Genomic DNA, 20,950 nt, shown 5'->3' on the forward strand with positions numbered 1-20,950 from the left:
ATTTTTAAAATGGGTATTACTATATTGATTTCTAAAAACACTGTATCAGTTTATACTCCCAACAATAGTGTATCAGAGGACCTATTTTTATCTTTGCAAGAATTAATATCTTTGCTTAAAAATCTTTTCAAATTTAATAGGTAAAAAGTTTCTCTCTTTTTTTTTTTTGCTCTACTTGGAGGGTTATCAGAGTTAAGCATTTTATTTTATTTTTTTCAGAGTTAAGCATTTTAAAAATATGTTCATTGGTCATCTGTATTACATCTTTATAAATTACTCATGTATTTTGCACACTTTCGATTTTTAGTCTTTTTGTTACTGATTTATCAGAGATAATTCTATAATAAGAATAATTAACTTCTTTCCCCCCAATTCTTTTGTGGTAAAATACATGTAACATAAAAATACTGTCTTAACTATCTTTAAGTATACAGTTCAGTGGTATTAAATACATTAATAATGTTGTGCAACCATCACCACCATCCATCTCCATAATTCTTTTCATCTTGTAAAACTGAAGCCCCTTACCCATTAAACAGTAACTCCTCATTTCTCCCTTTTCCCAGCCCCTGGCAACTACCATTCTACTTTCTGTCTCTAGGATTTTTGACTACTCTAAATACCTCACATAAATAGAATTATACAGTATTTGTCTTTATGTGACTGGCTTATTTCACTTAGTATCATGTCTTCAAGGTTCATCCATGTTGTAGCATATTACAGAATTCCCTTCCTTTTTTTTTTTTTTTTTTTAAGATTTTATTTATTTGACAGAGAGAGACAGAGCGAGAGAGGGAACACAAGCAGGGGGAGTGGGAGAGGGAGAAGCAGACTTCCCGCGGAGCAGGAAACCTGATGTGGGGCTCAATCCCAGGACCCTGGGATCATGACCTGAGCTGAAGGCAGACGCTTAATGACTGAGCCACCCAGGCGCCCCAAGAATTTCCTTCCTTAAGGCTGATTGATACTCCATTGTATGTATATATCATTTTTTTGCTTATTATCTGTCAATGGACACTTGGGTTGCTTCCACGGTTCAGCTATTGTGAATAATGCTGCCGCTGACCAGGGAGCCTGATGCAGGGCTCAATCCCAGGACCCTGGGGTCATGATCTGAGCCAAAGGCAGACACTTAGTGGACTGAGCCACCCAGGCGCCCCTATTTTTGGACATTTTAATCTCCATTCTGGAAAGTTTGTTTGTCCTTTATATCACATGTGTGATAATCTATGTACCAGTCCTGGTCTGTAAGCCTCCAGGGTAGTTTTTAATTCTGCTGTGGTATTTTTAGTTTCCTTGAAAGATTTCATTCTCAGGCATCTCATGGCATCCTTTGTGTGTGTGTGTGTGTGTGTGTGTGTGTGTGTGTATCAGCCTATTCTCAAATTCTGGCTTTCTCTTTGTCCAGGCTAGGTCTTCTACCCTACCTCAGATGCCAAAACACATTGTTTATTTTTTTTGTTTTTGCAGCAGGTGATTTGCAGAGGGCAAGTCTGTATCTTCTGGATAGTGTTTTCTATCCTTTATCCTTTAGTATGTTTTTTCCTACCTATTTACTCAGGCTCTGTTGTTTTATTCTTTCCATTTATTCAGCCTCTAATGAGAAAAGAGATAACAGGTATCTGTTTGTGCATAGTCTATACAGATGGCCTTTGACTTATGCTCATTATTGTCTTAGGAGGCAATCTCTGCCTTGTACCTCCAATTGATGTGCACAGGTCAAGGTCCAATTTTCTTTACTAGTTTCTAATAAGCATCTAAGTAGGTATAGTTTGCGGAGTGAGGAAGAAATCATATCTTTAATTAAAGACTCTATTGATGGCAGGCAGAATTAGCTAAGCTAAAGCAGCTAATCAAAGAAATCTGTTGGCTCATACACTGGGAAGAAGAGAACACAAGTCACATGGGTCTCAGGCATGAATGGATCTAATGTTTTCTCACCAGTACATGCTTGGTTGTTTCTCTCTTTCCTATGGCAGATGAGCTTCTTCTGTGTGGTAGGGGGAATGGGTTGAGTGTCAATGATAAGGCCACAGACAGCTCCAGATATGCAGTATCCTAGCCAGTGATTCCAAAGGAAAGAGAAATCCCTCTCCCAATCCTAGCATCTATATATACTAAAGCTTAGGGAAGAATTCTCATTCACCCAAGCTGGTCCATGTACCTGTTCTTTGGACCAATTCCAGTGGCTAGGTGATGGAGTACTGCCTTTGGCCAGGCCTGAGTCACATGCCCACCTCTGAAGGTAAGGAGGTCTTACCAGAATTTCATGGAATGAGGAAGGGGCTGTTATCTCAAAAGGAGGAGATTGGGAGTAGGGCATATACTCTACCAGAAAAATGGAGGAAGGGAGGCTAGACTGAAAAGCATACCACCGTGCTCACTACATGCCAGCTGTCTCATTCTCAGTCATTGTGAACCAATGGAAAACACAAAACTACACTCCTCGGTACACACTGCCAAGAGTGTTACCTCTGCCAACAATGCTGTATTTCTCACAGGATGCAGCAAGTCTTACAATATCTACACTCCCCTTTCCCTTCTCCCCCCCACCCCACCCCATGCCCCACCCACTCCAGAACAAACTGTCAGATATGAGTGAATATTAACACTTGTTTGGCCACCTCTTTTTCTTCCTGAAAGCAGAATAATGAAAAACAAGATAATATTCTAACTCCTTGCTAAACAGCAAAGCAATTTTTTATGGCAGAGAACCATGACATAAGGTGGCAGAGCATTGACCTCCTGGGTTTTTTTCTGGAAGTTCCACTGTTGTTTCTTATGGATTCATTGATATCTAGGTAGACCTCCCCCTCTAACACTTGTATGGGCAAAATTTAAGTTGAAAGGAAGATGATTCCCTTCACCCTTGTGAGCCAAACCTAGTTTCCAACCTTTATAGTATTCCAGGCCCCAAGGGACAGACCTTAGTTCATGACTTTGGTTCATCCACAGATTCCTGACCATGGCAGATGAATAAACTGGAAAGGTATGTAGTGCACAGGCAATGGAGGAGCCTCAGGTGCCATGCTGACAAACTTGGACTACCCCTAGGTAATGGTGGGGCATCAGAAGGTCTTAGAGGAGTGAAATGATCCAGTTTGCTCTTTGGACCTACTGCTGGTGTCTGGCACTGTGACCTGATGGACCACAATTTTAAAGAACACTGTTTTATGTGTCTTGGATGTTTGTTATTGTACTTTTATAACTTAATCATCTGTGGATCCATAAACCTTTGTGTAATATGATACAGATTTGCTCAGTGTGGAGGGAAAAGGGCAAAAGAGAAAGGACTGTCTGGATTATCGTCCAAATTCCCAAGTTAAGGTGGACTAGTGGGTAGAAGGCCGGGAGGTGGGGGAGTGGCCAGTGACAGGGAAAAATGCATGGATCTTAGGATGCTGTGAAGGATCCAGAGGGAACAGGCTAAATTGGAATCGAATGCTGAAGTTGAGGTGAAACATTTACTTTGGTTATTTAAGGATATAATAATTTATGGGACTAGTGAGATGATTATTGATGTTTCAAGTTTACATACACGATATGAGAATGTATTTTAGGCTAAAAGGCCACATACCTGGAAAACTAGGTTGGCATTTTCATGCATTCCAAATATTTCTGGGTCATCCATCAAAGGCAGATTTTCAATGTAGTCCTTAAACTCTTGTAGGCTGTCAGCCAAAGGTGCAAAATAGATGCCTGTTTATTGAAAACACAGAAGGCAGATATGTTTCAAATAGACTAGCTTTGTACCACCAACGTTAGTCCTTCTCTGCCTGTTCAGATGGTGGCTATAATCAAGTGCCTTCCACAGAAAAGGGGATTGTTTTCCCAACCCTCCTTGCCTTCATTACTGTGCCTGGTTGCTTTCCCTTTTCTTGAGGTCTTGAGCATGTGATTAGTCTCCTACTCTTTCAGGGTGTCTCCTCCAGAACCTTTCAAGATTCTGGGAATCCAGGGATGTGCTGCTGAAAGCCATGCCTTGGTAAAGGGTTCCAAATTTATAGAACTTCGAAAACACATTTAGACCAAATACAACCCATTTTAGAGCAAATAATTCAAGTGGCTACTGCACAAAGATATTTTCATGCTTTAACTGCCAAGCCACTTTTGGAGATGGTCAAGCGTGGGGCTGGGGCGGGCGGGCGTGGGGACTGGGCTGTGATGACTGGACACCGAGAGCTCCTGGATGAAAAACTGAGAGATGCCGCCAATGACATTTTGCAAAAGGTCCTTTCTGGAATATTGAAAAGTCATTCACCTGATTCCGAATATTTATAATCCTCTTCTAAGGTTTCAGGAGAAAAGAACCTTTTTAAGACCGTACGAAGGCATCTTTGATCCCAGGTATCTGTAACTCTACCACCATATGTAATTTCACCTGAAAAGGAGTTTGCATTTTTAAACATATTTTTTATTGATATGCTTAGCCAAATTCCAATAGGTTTATTTATATGCACATTTATTTGGAACTGAAAGTGAAAAGAGCATATCAGAGTTTCCTTCAGAGAATAAAAGGCAGGAAAAAACCTAATATATGTACCCTACCCTAATTATTTATTTATTTATTTTTAAAAAAGATTTTATTTATTTATTTGAGAGAGAGAGAATGAGATAGAGAGAGCAGGAGATGGGGGAGGGTCAGAGGGAGAAGCAGACCCCCCGCCGAGCAAGCAGTTGCTTAACCAACTGAGCCACCCAGGCGCCCCTACCCTAATTATTTTGCTTTCCCCAAATAACCAGAACCAAAGCCACTGAGCTCTATTTCTTTCTTTCTTTCTTTCTTTCTTTCTTTCTTTCTTTCTTTCTTTCTTTCTTTCTTTCTTTCTTTCTTTCTTTCTTTCTTTTTCTTTCTTTCTTTCTTTCTTTCTTTCTTTCTTTCTTTCTTTCTTTCTTTCTTTCTTTCTTTCTTTCTTTCTTTTTCTTTCTTTTCCTTCCTTCCTTCCTTCCTTTTTCTCTCCTTCCTTCCTTCCTTCCTTCCTTCCTTCCTTCCTTCTCCTCCTCCTCCTCTTCCTCCTTCTCCTCCTTCTTCTTTTTCCCCCTCCTCCTCCTCTTTCTCCTCTTCTTCTTTTGCTGCAAAATACTGATTTTGGGTCTTATTCCATCATTGATCACAGTATTCTAAAACATATACACTTCCTATGCAACACTGATTCTTTTTGAGGCCAGTAAATGAACCAAAACATTTACAAGACATTGAAACTGTATGCATACTTTATAATTATTAAAATTAAGCTAGGAAGGAAAGATAGGTCCAAGGTGAAAGAGACAACTTGCCTCACAGAAATTATGTTGTGGGGAATTAAAACTTATTAGTACCCCATCTCTTTTTTCACAGAGAAGCTACTTTCAGCATGCTCCACAGTCATCCCAAAATTCTAAGAGGAATGATATTTTTCTTCTTTGGAATAATATCATTGCTGATATAATTCCTTGGGAAAACTCCAGATCCATTGCTACATTTCATTATTTACCACTGTAGTGTTCCCAGAAGGATTTTACATATGGTACTGACACTCAACTTCTGGATTCTCTGAATGTTCAGCCATTCTCATCTCTGTATCTTCCATTATGTCAGGAAGAAATGTTTTTCATTCTCTTTCAAGCTGAGATGGTTGGTGAAAGAAAGTTATTTCAGTCTTTGGAATCTCAATAATTTATTTCTTCTAAGGGAGCAATGTCTTTACTTGCACCTCTCATAGGGACACTTATTTTCCCTCTCCTGTTGAAGCATTTTTGGTCTGTCGTGTTGGATCAACCACTCGGGGTGGGGGGAGAGGAGGTAGAGTAGGTATTACAGCCGGTGGTCAAGTAGCTAAATCTCCGTATTAGCAATTCTAAGAGGGAAGAAAGAGATGCTGTTGTATTTTCCTGGGTATATTCTTCTGTCACCTTCTAGGAAGTCTTGGAACACAAAGTTCGGTTACATCTTTGTAGTGGGTCCATCAGGTCTGGGCCTAAATTGAGGCTCCTCTTGGATCTTTGGGGCTGGATGGGAATGTAAACTCAAGTTTCTCCAACTGCATGATGGTGTCTGGAAAAGGAGGATGGCTAGGAGAACTAAGACTTCTATAGTTGGTAGGTGGTGAGAGGAAAGAGTTGCCCTAAAGTACTTTTTTTGTCACAAAGGACAATATCTGCATTTTGAGAAACAGCACAGAAATATTTTCCTTACAAATCATCAGACTTTGTGCTTCTCCATCCAGATTGAGTTTTACCCTTTTCTTGGATCAAACTGAGTAAATAATTTTGACTCAGAGTAGATGACTCACTTTTGGGCTCAATTTTAGGAAGGAGTCTTCTGGGTTTGGTCTTCCCAGAAGAGGGACCTGAGGAGGAAGTGTCCACCATACATGCCCACCACCTGTCCTGGCCCTGACATCACAGTCCCCGAGGGTCTCGTTGCAGATTCCAGTGTGGTGGCTTCCCCCTTCTCTTCCTCTTCTATCCTCAGAGGCTGGCTCAGGGATGGCCCAATACAAACTGGACAGGCCTTAGGTTTGGCTTTGTCCTTGCCTACTTTGAGCTTAGATCTGTCTCCTGGAATTATGTATTGCTATACCTTACACTGTAAAATTTTAAGACCTTCCCCACCCCCAAATACCTTCTCATATTTAAAGCCTCCTCAGTATTTCTGTTTATTCTCTCCTGTTTATTTTTTTTTTAAGATTTTATTTATTCATTTGAGAGAGAGAGACAGAGCACAAGCAGGGCAAGGGGCAGAGGGAGAGGAAGAAGCAGACTTCCTGCTGAGCTGGGAGCCCAACATGGGGCTCGATCGCAGGACTCTGGGATCATGACCTGAGCTGAAGGTAGACACTTAGCCATCTGAGCCACCAAGGTGCCCCTATTCTCTCCTGTTTAGTTTCCCCACTGGTGTTTCTGTATCTTCTTGTTCAGTCCTTCATGTTGCTTTTATTATAGCTTTGTAAATTATTGTACCTCTTTACAGCCTAAAGGACTATGATTGCCAATCATTGATTACAAAGTAGAACCAAAATTTATTAACAACACACACAGGCCTTTCAGGTTGTGCCCCCAGCTTACCATTTTTAGTTTTGTTGAAGATAAAGCTCCCCTCCATGTACATCCCCTCTTCCTACTATGCACCAGCCCAACAGAATTGCTCACAAGTTCTACAGACAGGCCACACCTCAACCCGTTGGGCTTTTACATCATGATTCTCTCAGCCCAGTGTGCTCTCCTGCCTTTCCTCTCCCAGTGAGCCCAACTTAGCTCAATGTAGCTGTTCAGCACTTAGCTTCCAGCAGAGCTCTCCCGGATTCCCCCGGGGTAGTGTTGTTCCTTCCTAGTTCCCACAGCATTGCGCAGACACTTCTGATTTGGTTATTATCCTAACACAGAATTTATTCATTATCTCCACCCTCCATGCCATGAGTTTTTGGCAGGCAGGGTCTACGTCATCTTTGTATTTCTAGCATCTCTTGTAGTAGTATTAGGCAGTATTTTCTGGATTAATGCATAAATGACTGCCGAAAATACCACCCTATGGATAAAGCATTCATTGCCTTTTTGCTCCTACCCATTTTTTAAAAACAGCTTTAATAGAGAGTATAATTTTAAAATCATAAAATCCACATAAAATTTACATGTGTAATTTAGTAATATTTAGTAAACCTGCAATGTGTGTGTAACCGTCACCACAATCTAATTTTAAAACATTTGTATCATCCCCCAAAAGAAATCTTGTGCCCCTTCTCAGTCACTCCTCATTCTTGCCTCTGCTCCATGCAACCAGGAATTTACTTTCTGTCTGTATACATTTGGTTTTTCTGGAACTTTCATATAAATGGAATCATACAATGTGGTATTTTGAGCTGACTTAAAAAAAAAAAGACTATTTTAGAGAGAGAGGGAGGGAGGGAGAGAGCAAGCAGAGGGAGGGGTAAAGGGAGGGGGAGAGAGAATCTTAAGCAGGCTCCTAGCTGAGTGTGGATTCCCAACTCAGGGCTCAATCCCAGGACCTTGATATCAGGACCTGAGCCCAAATCAAGACTTGGATGCTTGACTGACTGAGCCACCCAGGTGCCCTGTGCCTGACTTTTTTACTTAGCATAGAGTGTATGGGGTTTACCTATGTTGCAGCACGTATCCATACTTTATTCCTTTTTATGGCTGGATAGTACATTGTGTGGATACGCCACATTGTTTTTCCATTCACCAGCTAATGGAAGTTCAAGCTGTTTCCACTTTTTGGCTATGAAGCAGTGCTGTTATAAACATGTACAAAGTTTTTGTGTGGACATGTGTTTTCATTTTTTTCCTGGGTATATACCTCGGAGAGGAATTTCTGGGTCATAGAGTAAGTCTATTTTAAAAATCTTCCAAAGTAGTGGCACCATTTTACATTGCCACCAGCAATGTATGAGGGTTCCACTTTCTCCATATCCTCACCAACCCTTTGTTACTCTTTTTTTGTTGTTTCATTTTTTAATTATAGTCATCCTAGCCGGTATAAAGTGGTATTTCATTGTGGCTTTAATTTTCATTTCCTTAATGATGGAGCATCTTTTCATGTGCTTTTTGGGCATTTATATGTCTTCTTTGGTGAAATGTCTGTTCAAATCTTTTGCCCATTTTTAAATTGGTTTATTTTTCTTTTCACTGTTAAGTTGTAAGTGTTCTTTATATACTTTGTATACAAGTGCCTTATCAGACATATGATTTGCAGATATTTTCCTTCAGTCTGTGGCTTGTCCTTTCACTTTCTTGATGGTATTTATTGAAGTATAAAAGTTTTAAATGTTGATGATGTCCATTATTATTTTTTCTTTATTGCTTGTGTTTTTTGCATATCTAGTAAGTCATTGCCTAGCCCAAAGTCACAAAGATTTACTTCTATGCTTTCTTCTAAGAGCTTTATAGTTTTAGCTATTACATTTAGCTCTTATAGGACTCATTTTGAATTAATTTTTGTGTATTATATGAGATAAGGATCCAAATTCATTCTTTTGCAGTTGGATATCTAACAGTCCCAGCATCATTTGTTGAAAAAATTATCCTTCCTCCATTGAGCCGCCCTGATACCTTTGTTGAAAGTAAGCTGATCATCAATATAAGGTCAGTTGTCCATCACCATTTTATTAAGCAGTGTTGGCCTCACTGGAGTAGTGGAGTGCTGGAGGCCAGAGTATAAAGTAGCCCCCTAGATTCCAAGACCACCCCTTTTGGTCCACTCTGAGGATGGTCTTCATTCATTTTCACTGTTGTTTCACTGCCCTCCATTTCCAAGGTTTATTTGCCTTTCAAGGCTCTAGGTCACCTGAACCCTCTCTGTTCTTCCCCATTTCCCTTACTCACCAGTAAAAACCACCCATTCCCATTCTGTCCCTTTTCAGAGTGCTCTTCTTCCCCCCACTTCCCAGTGCAAATCATTTCTTCATTATTCGGGCCTACATATTCCACATTGGACCTAATTTTTTGGCACAAGGTCCCATGTGGCCACAATTAGTATTTGCTAAAAATTGTATTCCTGAAATATTTTTTCCTTTTTCACAAGTATACCTGAATCAACAGGTCTCTACTAGTCAAGCAATGTTCAGATTCTTTCGAATTTAAGAGCATACTCTCGAGGCTAGACTGACTGGATTTCAATCTTGGCTCCACCACTTACAAACTGTGTGCCTCAGTTTCCTCATGTATAAAATAGGTATATAACAGTCCTCACCTCATAGGGTTGTTGTGAGGATTAAATCTGCTAATTCTTGGGAAGTGCTGAACACAGTACTTGGCATGTATCAAGAGAGATATAAGGTTCTGCTATTATTAATTGGGAAAACATATGCCCATTTTCTATGTGTAAATATTCTCATAATATTCTTATCATGGTCTTATCTTTACAAAGGGACTATCAGAATCATCATCACCACTATCAAACACTGGGGAAAGGATGCCATCTTTATATGGGCCATGGCCTGGCCATGTGGGCATACTGACCAGTAATGTAAATCAACGCATCCCAGGGAATCTTTCCTTCTTGACAATAAAGGTTGAGGTTTAGTAAAGCACATTCCCTGTCACTGTCATTAAATTCATAGCAGATATTCCAACCAAGGGGGCCAAACTTTTTTCTCTCCTAGAAGGGAAAATGAAAATAGTCTTACATAAAATTTGATAAAATTAACTTTGTATAAAATATTGAGAAATTAAAGGTTTCTGTTGAAGTTGGGCATCCTCATTCTGTAAAATCAGTTAAGATCATGAAGTTCAACTTCATCTAGGCTTTCAGTTTGGCTTACAGCAAACATGGGCGGCATCTCTTCCCAGTCCTAGCTCTTCTCCAAAATTTCCGAGAGAAAATTTGACAGTACTAGAAATATGATAGATCTGTGAAAAGGACATTTGTCCTTCATGGTAAAATAAAATATTTCCCCATCAAAATAGGCAAAAAAGAAAAAAATATTCTGACACTAATCATCCATCTGATGGCAAGAACTACTCTCTACTCTTCTAAGGCGTCTATCACCTAGGCTTTTCAGTCATGTCACAATGTGCTGATTACATACTGACTTCTCTGCAGTGACATCTTTTTTTTTTTTTTTAAACTGGTACACAGAATCATAACCCTTGTTTCATGACTTCACATAGTGAAGTCTTCCCCTTTCCTCATTATCTCCCTATCCCATCTTAATTTCTTAATTCCAAACTAATGATTATATGAGAGGTCTCATATTCCCTCCTCTTGATCTCAAAATTTTCCCACCTCCCTACCTCAGCTGTTTTTCTTTGTACAATGGGGGCCTCACACCTGGAGCCCCTGGTCCCAGCCTCACGGATCTCCTCTAGGATCTTGTTTACTTATTTATTTCGTATTTTGCATCTTTAATCTTTGTTTTTTTCTTTACAGGTTCTTTCTCTGGAGACCATACACATTTGAAACCCAGGCAGCCAGTCTAATCAAGACACCATGTAGAGACATGTAGTCGAAGAGTCAGAATTTAAGTGCAGGGTCACAGGATGGACACCAAATCACAGCAGTGAGCTTTGAGCAGAGGGAAGGAGAAAGTAGTACTGAGTTGACGGTCCTCTTTCAGGGGACTTGGGGCTCTGGTCACAGGGAAGAGGCTCTTAAGTGTGGTGAGCCCACTCAAATAGGAATAGGCAAGAATGAAACTATTGCAAGAAAAATAATGGACTGATATGTGCAAAGAAGGGATAATAAAAATAATCCTGAAATTATGGAGATATGAGACCACCGATTTCAGAAGTAGAGCCTGGAGGGAAGCAGATTTGGGAGTGAGGCATAGCTCAGGAGATCAATTTTGTGCTTTTGAATTCAACCTTGTACATTTATCCAGGTGATGGTGTCCTTTGGTCAGATCAGAGTAGAGCTGGGAGGCAAAGCCGTGAGCTGCTGAGGTGAGGGGAGTACAGAGAAATCAGCCACTGAGGGAGAACAACTTGGGTTTAGACCCTGAACTGGGCCTCAGCACTTCACAATGCCACTTGTAAGCTCTCATGTAATTCCCACTTTTTAAAAAATTTATTAACATAATGCACTTTCTTGTTTCTACTAAAAAGCAAAAATTAAGTGTACCTGAATAATTGCATGGAAGAAGCAAATGCCAAATATTATTTGTCTCCATTTTCTTCCAAGTATATTTTCTTCAAAAAACGAAGGTGTCATTTCAGTAAATGCTCGTCTGATATTTGCACGTAGACCTTTCGGAGGCTCATTGGTTACCTGGATTCAGACACATATGTGGCAGAGAGGGCAATTTTATAGATTCACATTATTTCTGAATAACACACATAGACTGAAGCCATCGAGAGGATGTGGGGCATTCCTGGCATGTGGGGGCCTGCTCTGTATCTTGCTCAGCCTCAGTCTCTGCAGTCGGGCCTCATGGGGTCTTTAGACCTACAGTCGGTGAACTGTCTCCACAAGAACCTCAGACAATTTCTTTTGGTGTCCATTTTTCTAAATATGGGCCAGAAAGTATGCTCAGGTCTGCAGCATTGGATTTTCCACGCATCCCTACATATGGCATCCCTTGATGACATAGGAGAGGGAAGGAAGAGGCATCTCTTGTTCCTGAGTGATCATTCATATGCAGAGGCTTCCTATATATTGGAGACTTTCAGCACTGAAATCCAGCAGCCATACTACCTATAGGCCTTCCTATGTCTCACAAGCTGAAATAGCCTCTTAATTCTGGGAGGGGTTCCATTCTCACTACACTCTGCATCCTTGACATTTTTTCTTTTCTTTCTTTTTTTTTTTTTAAAGATTTTTTATTTATTTGACAGAGAGAGAGAGAGTGAGAACAGGAACACAAGCAGGGGGAGTGGGAGAGGGAGAAGCAGGCTTTCCGCTGAGCAGGGAGCCTGATGCGGGGCTCGATCCCATGACCCTGGGATAATGACCTGAGCCGAAGGCAGATGCTTAACGACTGAGCCACCCAGGCGCCCCCTTGACATTTTCTTATAGAGTTGAATGATCAACAGACTAGGGCGCACAAGGATGGGAGTGGCTTGGGAAATTGCCTGCGTGCTAGCAGGTGAAGGAATACTGACTTCCCCCTCCCCACCTGGGTCACCCACACTTTGATGTGGTCCTGTGTGGGGCCTGGGCTCCCCGGACGACTCGGGGAACACTCTGAGGCCAGTCATTTTGCACCATTCCAACCATGTGCATACGTTACCTTGACAGAATTTTGAAGAACTGTAACAGGAAATGTACTACTAGGCATGGAACTTAAAAAAAGTCGAAACGTGTCCTTGATAGTAATAGCTGTTTAAAACAAAGACAACAAAAAAGGGAAAATGCTTAACTTAAAATAATACTTTTACATAACAAACGCTTATTATGGGATAGCAAAAAACCCGCTGTGAGCTCTGTTTAAAGGCTAGTTTAAGTCTTTTATGTTGTAAAATGTTCTAAAATGGAGGTGGGAGGAATTTTTATAGAAACTCTTAATACATGAAAATTTGGCAATCTAGACACTGGCACATCTGAGTAAAGAAATTAAGGACACATTAATTTTTAATACTTGGAGGTGTTAAGGGCCTTCCCTCTGAGATGGGGAAAATTTTCAATTAAAAAATAGGACTGTTACTGCTCATGAAGTGTTTTGTTTTATTTTTAAACAATTCAATTTATGGCAGATTGCATGAAAATGGTCAGAAAGCCTCATGGAGAAGAAAGGGATTTCTCCACTCTGCAGATAAGTTGCAAAGGGAATTGAGGGAGCAGGAGTATGGACAGGCTTCATGAGTAGCATGAAGAAGTTAAGTCAATATGCTTACTTTGTGAGCTTTGCACAGAAAGCCTAAGAAAATGAGTTCCCTTCTGGGTTCAAAAGGCTGAAGCAAAGTTGGGAAAAGTGTTGTTCCCATTATCGGAAGATGCAGGCATCATCCACGGATGACTTTCTCGATGCTGGTTTTTAAGTACATATTATGGTATTTCTCCAGCATTCCAGGCCTGCTCCCTCTCTAGGGTCTTCACACTGGCTCTTCCTTCTGCCTGGAATGCTCTTCCTTTAGATTCCCTCACTTTCTTCAAGTCTTGGTCAAATGTTACCTTCTCAAAGAGGTTTACCCAGATCACACTGTTTAAATTGCTACCCACTCTTCCTCCCTATCACCCCCAACCCCCACCCATTTCATCCTGACCTTTCTGATCCTCCTTACTCTATTTTTTTCCAAAGCACTAGCCACATTCTATCATACCATAAAATTACTTATTTATCATATGGTTTAATTATTGTTCGTCTCCCTTTACTAACATTTAAGTTCTAGGAGGGCAGATATCTATGGTTGTTTTGTTCACTGTCCTACCTTAAAGATCTAGAACAGGGCATGGTACATGGTAGGTTCCCAAATATTTATTGAATGAATGACTACAGATTAAAGCTGAATTTATGCTTATTTTGGTAATCTAAATTCATGAACTATATTAAATAGCTAAAATTAAAAGGTAGTTCTAGTAAAATTCTAGAGCAACACTGAAGTTGCTTGCATGGTAAAAACTATTAGGTATAGAAGTCAGACATCAACCAAAGTCTTAGGGCTAATGAGATAACCAAAATAACCAAATTTTCAATAACCAAAAATCCAAAGCATGAAAAAGGTAGATTTAGAGAAGTACTTTTATTCATACTTTTTCTGTTATAATTGCAGAAAGCATCAAGAATATTAACTTTCACAGACATCATAGAAGTTTCGAACTGGAATGGAACCTCAGGAATCATCTTAGCATAGGGTTTCTAGTGAAGATGCCGTGTGGGCATCTTATGGCTGGGGAAACTGAGGCCCAGAGAGGAGACATGGTAGCACAGGCAGGGAGTAGTGGGGGCAGAACTCTACTCAGGTCTTAGAATTTCGAGTCCAGAGTTTTTGCTTCTTCCTTTGTTTCTTTTTTCTTTTGTTCACTTACTCTTTTCGGCTTATTACCTGAATATATTTTATTTTAAATGGGTTCAAGTTAAACATCAGAACTCAAATGGGTACATTACTAAATGATTGTACCAAGGGCCGGAAGACGATTGTTTTATCCATTTAAGCTTTGGTAAGCCAAAGGCCCTTCAAAACCACACCCAAATTCTGCTGGCTTCCATAGCCTGTCCAGCCTCCGGCATACACTCGCTCATGTCCCACTCACCATGAGGCTGAACAACGTCTCCTTATTTTGAAGGCTCATGTAGTCCCACTGCAGCAAATTGCTTTTTAGATGCCTTCCCTAGCATTTCATTCTTAATTATAAGCCTAATCATCAGCAACCCCTGGACAGTGGTGAATACCTTCTTGTCATTTTTTTCTTTAATTATTTAAATGGAAATAAGCCACAGGCCCAGTTGGAAGCAGGCCACTCTTATTTGCACTGCAAAAGGGTGAAAAGAGTGGAGATTCTGGATGGTTGATGTGAAGGACCCCATCCTTGCTGGAAGAAGCAGCCTGCAGAGGCAAGGAGTGGGGAACCAGGAAATGAGGGATCTTTAGGCAATGGCTGCTATGTCTTGGCTGTGGGGTGGTGTCCAGTGTAGGCTGGCCACTTTGTAAAGGCAGCAGTAAGTAAAATCACTTGCACGACTGGCTGTAGAGCTCCCACCTTCCCAGAAAGCTTCTGTGGTCAGGGCACAAAGGAAGACCCCAGAGAAAGGGCTCTGGATATCCTAGGTTGGTAGGATGGTCTTCTGACAGAGTAAAGTGGGGCTCATGCCGCTTATTAACAATAATATGGTTCCTAAGGTTTCAATTATTTTTATACTAACATTTTAAAATAAGTAAATTCTATCTTAATCTCAGGAAACAAACTGAGGGTTGCTGGAGTGGAGGGGGGTGGGAGGGATGGGGTGGCTGGGTGATAGACATTGGGGAGGGTATGTGCTATGGGGAGTGCTGTGAATTGTGTAAGACTGATGAATCACAGACCTGTACCTCTGAAACAAATAATACATTATATGGTAAAAAAAAAAAAGAAGAAGAAGAAGAAGATAGCAGGAAGGGAAGAAAGAAGGGGAGGAAATTGGAGGGGGAGATGAAACATGAGAGACTATGGACTCTGAGAAACAAACTGAGGGTTTTAGAGGGGAGGGGATGGGGGGATGGGTTAGCTCGGTGATGGGTATTAAAGAGGGCACATATTGCATGGAGCACTGGGTGTTATACGCAAACAATGAATCATGGAACACTACATCAAAAACTAATGATGTACTGTATGGTGATTAACATAATAAAATAAAATTAATAAAAAAAAGAAAATAAATAAAATGAGTAGATTCTAAATCCTCTTCTTTCTTTGCAGCCCATTATACTTTCTTGATTGGGAAAGAAAGTGCTGATGTTATAGTTAGCGGTAGTAGTGGTAGCAACTATGAATAACGCTGGTTCGCCCATGGGGTGTGTGTGGCCGAAGCCGCTTGAAAGCATAAAGTTGAACAAAAATCAAAACGGCTGCACTAATGCTTCAGGGAAGCTGGATTTTAAACGAAGTCACCTTTTTCCTCTTTTGCAAACCTCCCCTCCTCCCTTCTTAGCCTTTTTTTTCAGGGACCTGGTACCACCCTGAGGACATGATGAACCAGGCTGGAGGCAAGTACACGATTCCTGTCAAAACCAGCTGGATCCTGTATTTCCCCATTAACTCTGCTCCCCCCACCCCCCTCCAGCCCCTTTCCTTCAGGTGGGCTTGCAGTTTTGAAGGCCAGAGCCTGCTGCAGCCTCCTGTGCCTGGCAAAGCAATAGAGCTATTGTTCCTCTTTATCCTAAACTCTGTCTTTGCCTCGCTATTTCGGCTCCGAAGCACTGAGGTCGGTTTTCCACAACATGGTTAGGAGTCACAGAGAATAAGAAGTGGCAAAACACGACTCTAGGGGGATTGGTGGCAACTTGAATCTGTGAATCTTCTCTCATTCTGCAGTGAAAGATTTAATTTCCTTGCTTTGTCCTAAGTCCATTTTTCTATTTCTTTTATCATGCCTGTATGTAACCTATTTTGAATTCAAATGGCCTCCATAGAAAGGAACATGAAACAGAAATGATCCATGTGGATCATACCCACAACTTGGAGTCTGAAGATCTTTTTTCAAGTCTGGATTGTGTAATTTAACTAAAACTCTCTAGGTCCCAAATTCCTCCTTTTTATTATGGGGAAACATAATTCCTACAATAAAAAATTATTACAAGAATTGGATTCAACAAAGAAAGTCTACATAAAAAGGTATTATTATGAAAATGCTGTTTTCAACATACTTGAATCTGTGAAGGTTTTAATTAGTTCTTCCATTGCCAACATCCAAGAAACAGCAAGATGGCAGTTTTGCAAAAATACCCAGTTTCCTGATTTCATTGCATCTTTGATCATTCTTTCAGCAATGGGTCCTTGTCCTTGCCCCAGTGAAATTGATTGCACCCTGAATTCCACAACAACAAAAAAATGCTGTTTTATGTTATTTATAAGCAATGAGACTATGAAGAAATGTAAATATAGCATACTCCTAAAATATGCACACATTTCAAATCCTCATTTTAATAGATGTGCAAATATTTATTTTCTTGTTTTTAAAAAACATTATCTACTATAACACACATATAGAAAAGTCCAAAAAACCAAATAGATAGCTCTATGAATTATCACAAATAAATACCCGTGGTTGAGAATGAAGTTTGCCAACACCCCAGAGACATATCTTTTATGCCCCTTTCTACTCCAATGACTTTTCCTTCCTCCTTCCCAAAGGGACCTGTTATCCTGATTTCCAACACTATAGATTCGTTTTTAAAAACTTAAAAAAATTTGAAGTCTCACATCCATATAGAGTAATACGTAAATCATTAGTGTACGGCCTAATGAAGTCTCCCAAAGTGAATGTGTACACTTGTAACACCACACAGGACACAAAAAAGAGAGGATTACCAGCACCCACCCAATTGATAGACTTCTTCATTCTCAAAGGTAAAAACTATTTTGAATTCTAACACCATAGATTAATTTTACTAGCTGTTATATTTTATATAAATGGAATCATATAGTATATATATCTTCTGTATTTGGTCTGTTTCAATCAACATTATTTTTTTAATTTATTTTTTATTTTTTTAAAAGATTTTATTTATTTGACAGAGAGAAAGGGAGTGCACACAAGCAGGCAGAGTGAGAGGGAGAAGCAGTCTCCCCGCTGAGCAGAGAGCCCGACATGGGGCTCGATCCCAGGACCCTGGGATCATGACCTGAGCCGAAGGCAGAGGCTTAACCAACTGAGCCACCCAGGTGCCCCAACATTATTTTTTTAGATTAATTCATATTATTGTGTGTCATTGTAGTTCATTCGTTTTCATTGCTATATAATATTCCACCCTGTGATTATACCACAATTTATTCATCTTTTCTGCTCTTGATGGACATTTGGGTTATTTCTGGTTCTTGGCTATGACATCCAATGCTGCACTAAACATCTTCTACATGTCGTTTGGTATACATGCACACTCCATTTTGTTTTGTATATTGCTAGGAGTAGAACTGCTGTTTGACACAGTATGTGTATGTTTATTATAATATCAAACTGTTTTCCAAAGTGATGCCACCATTCTGAATTCAACTTCCACAGAGAGTGTTTCTCCATATCCTTAATAGCACCTGGTGGATGTATAGTGGTATCTCACTGAGGTTTTAAATTGTTTCTGCTTTTCATAGCTTTATTTGTTGGCCATCTGGCTATTCCCTTTTATATCTCCCCTCCCTCCTTCTTTTTTTCCTATTGTCCTTTTTTAATTTCTAAGATTTCTTTATATTGGATATAAATCCTTTGTTAAATTTTTACTGTCTCCACAGTTTTGCCTTTTCCAGAATGTCACATAGTTGGAATCATACAGTAGGTAGTCTTTCCGGATTGGCTTCTTTCACTCAGTAATATGCAGTTAAGTTTCCTCCATGTCTTTTCAGGGTTTGATAGCTCATTTGTTTTTAATGCTGCATAATATTCCATTTCATGGGTGTACCACAGTGTATTTACCCATTCATGTACTGAGAGACATCTTGGTTGCTTCCAAGTTTGGCAAGTGTTAATAAAGCTGCTATAAACATCTGTGTGTATATTTTTTTGCATGGACATGACATAAGTTTTCAACTCCTTTGGGTAAATACCATGAAGTGTGATTTCTGGATTATATGGTAAGAGTATGTTAATTTTATAAGAAGACCGCAAACTGTCTTCCAAAGTGGCTATACCATTTTGCATTCCCACCAGCAATAGAATTGCTGTTGTTAGTATGCATTAATACAATCTGTTTTTATGTCTAGTAACCTTACTAAATCCATTAAAAAAATTTTAAGATACACTTTATCAGAGTAAAAAATGTTCTATTTCTGGTTTTCTCTTTCTAAAAAATGATTTCTGGATTCTTTTTTTAAAAATATTTTATTTATTTATTTGACAGAGAGATAGAGAGAGCACAAGTAGCAGAGAGGCAGGCAGAAGGAGAAGAAGAAGCAGGCTCCCTGCTGAGCAGGGAGCCCGACGTGGGGCTCGATCCCAGGATCCTGGAATCATGACCTGAGCCAAAGGCAGCTGCTTAACCAACTGAGCCACCCAGGCACCCCTGATTTCTAGATTCTTAACTAGGATTTTTTTCTCCATGAATGCGTGTTGAATTTTAACAAATGCTTTTTCTGCCTCATTAATAGTTTTCTTTATTTAAAGGGTTTTTCTCCTTTATTCTTTCAGTGTGGTGATTTATATTAACTCATTTTCAATATTTTAACCATTATTGCATTCCTGGGAGAGATCCAGCATCGTGGGAAAGTTTTCAATAATGAATTCAATTAAAAAATTATTGAATGGACAATTTAAACATTCTAATTATTCTTATCAGTTTTTAAGTTGTGGGGACACCTGGATGGCTCAGTTGGTTATGCGTCTGCCTTTGGTTCAGGTCATGATCCCAGGGTCCTGGGATCAAGTCCCGCATCAGGCTCCTTGCTTAGTGGGGAGCCTGCTTCTCCCTCTGCCTCCTGCTCTCCCTGATTGTGCTCTCTGACAAATAAATAAATAAAATCTTCTTAAAAAAAAGTTTTTAAGTTGTGTTTTTAGAAATTTTTTCATTTCATTAACATTTCAAATTTGTTGGTGAAGTTTTTTAAAAAATATGTTCTTATGATCATTTTAATGTCTGCTGATCTATAGTGATACTCTTCATTCACGATATAAGTTTTTTGGATCTCTGTGTCTGTCTCTCAACAGTTTCAGCGTTGGTGGTATAGTGGTGAGCATAACTGCCTTTCAACAGTTTCAGCAGGGATTTATGTTTTATTAAACTTTTTTTTTTTAAAAAAGCAGGGCACTTGAGTAAGTGTCAGACTCTTGATTTCTGCTCAGGTTATGATCTCAGGGTCATGAAGTTGAGCCCTGCATTGGGTTCCGTGCTGGGCGTGAAGCCTGCCTAGGATTCTCTTTCTACCTTCCTCTCCCACAGCACATGCCTTCTGTCACTCCCTCTCTCAAAAAAAACAAACAACTTAAAAAAAAAATCTACTTCTGGTCTTTTGGATCTTGTCTATTGAATATATGTTTCTATATCATTAATTTCTGTTCTTACATTTTTTTCCTTCTATTAGAGTTTAATCATTACATTTTAGATTGCCATTTGCCTAATATATGCACTTATGCCTATAAATTTCCCTGTAATCCTAGTTTCAGATGCATCTCACAAGTTTTGATATATTTTCACCATTATCCTATTTAGTACATGTTTGAATTTCCATTTCAATATCTTCTTTGTCTGAAAATGGCTTAATCTTAGCTTTGTTTAAAAATTTGTTGTGACAATGGAGCGCCTGGGTGGCTCAGTTGGTTAAGTGTCCAACCCTTGATCTCAGTTCAGGTCTTGATCTCAAGGTCCTGAGATCAGCCCAGCATGGAGCCTACTTTAAAAAAATTGTTTTGACAGGAATAAAATTCTACGTGCACAGTAATTTGCTTTCAGTACTTTGAATATACATTTTTGTGGCTTTCATTGTTTTGCAGAGAAATCAGTCAACAGCTTACCTGCACCTTTGAAGATAATCTTTTACTGTACTGTCTTTGTTTTTTTTTTTTTTTGCAATTTACTATGATGGGTTTTTGGTAGAATTTTTTTGTTTACTTGTTCATTTTAAAGATTTAATTTTTAAGTAATCTCCACACCCAATGTGGGGCTCAAACTCATAGCCCTGGGATCAAGAGTCACATGCTCTATCAACTGAGCCAACCAGGCACCCCAGGTAGAATTGTTTGTGTTTATTATGCTTGGCATTTGGTAGGGTTTATTTAATTTGCAGATTGGTGTCTTTTGTCAATTTTGGAAAATTATCAGCCATTGCTTATTGAAATATTACTCTGCGCTCTTTTCTCCTCTGGGACTCAGATGGTATCTTATTAGATCTTGTCACTGTATCTCTGTCTCTTACTCTCATTTGTCTTTTCCCTTGTTTAGTCTCTGCATGCTTTTT

The 20,950-nt window shown here is 39.6% G+C and overlaps 1 protein-coding gene across 1 annotated transcript in view; it reads right to left on the reverse strand.

Annotated features, from left to right (window-relative positions):
* Positions 1-20,950, reverse strand: part of DNAH6 (dynein axonemal heavy chain 6) — a 244,011-nt gene that overhangs the window by 17,224 nt on the left and 205,837 nt on the right. The window contains exons 66-71 of the mRNA XM_035001185.1: positions 16,717-16,877; positions 12,666-12,754; positions 11,558-11,704; positions 9,958-10,096; positions 4,262-4,381; positions 3,578-3,699 (exon numbers count right to left, since the gene is read on the reverse strand). Of these exons, the coding sequence (XP_034857076.1) occupies positions 3,578-3,699; positions 4,262-4,381; positions 9,958-10,096; positions 11,558-11,704; positions 12,666-12,754; positions 16,717-16,877 (778 nt within the window). The remainder of the gene's footprint in view (positions 1-3,577; positions 3,700-4,261; positions 4,382-9,957; positions 10,097-11,557; positions 11,705-12,665; positions 12,755-16,716; positions 16,878-20,950) is intronic.

This window comes from Mirounga leonina, unplaced genomic scaffold, assembly GCF_011800145.1.
Source record: "Mirounga leonina isolate KUSES-001 unplaced genomic scaffold, KU_Mleo_1.0 Mir_125, whole genome shotgun sequence".
Taxonomy (NCBI): Eukaryota; Metazoa; Chordata; class Mammalia; order Carnivora; family Phocidae; genus Mirounga; species Mirounga leonina.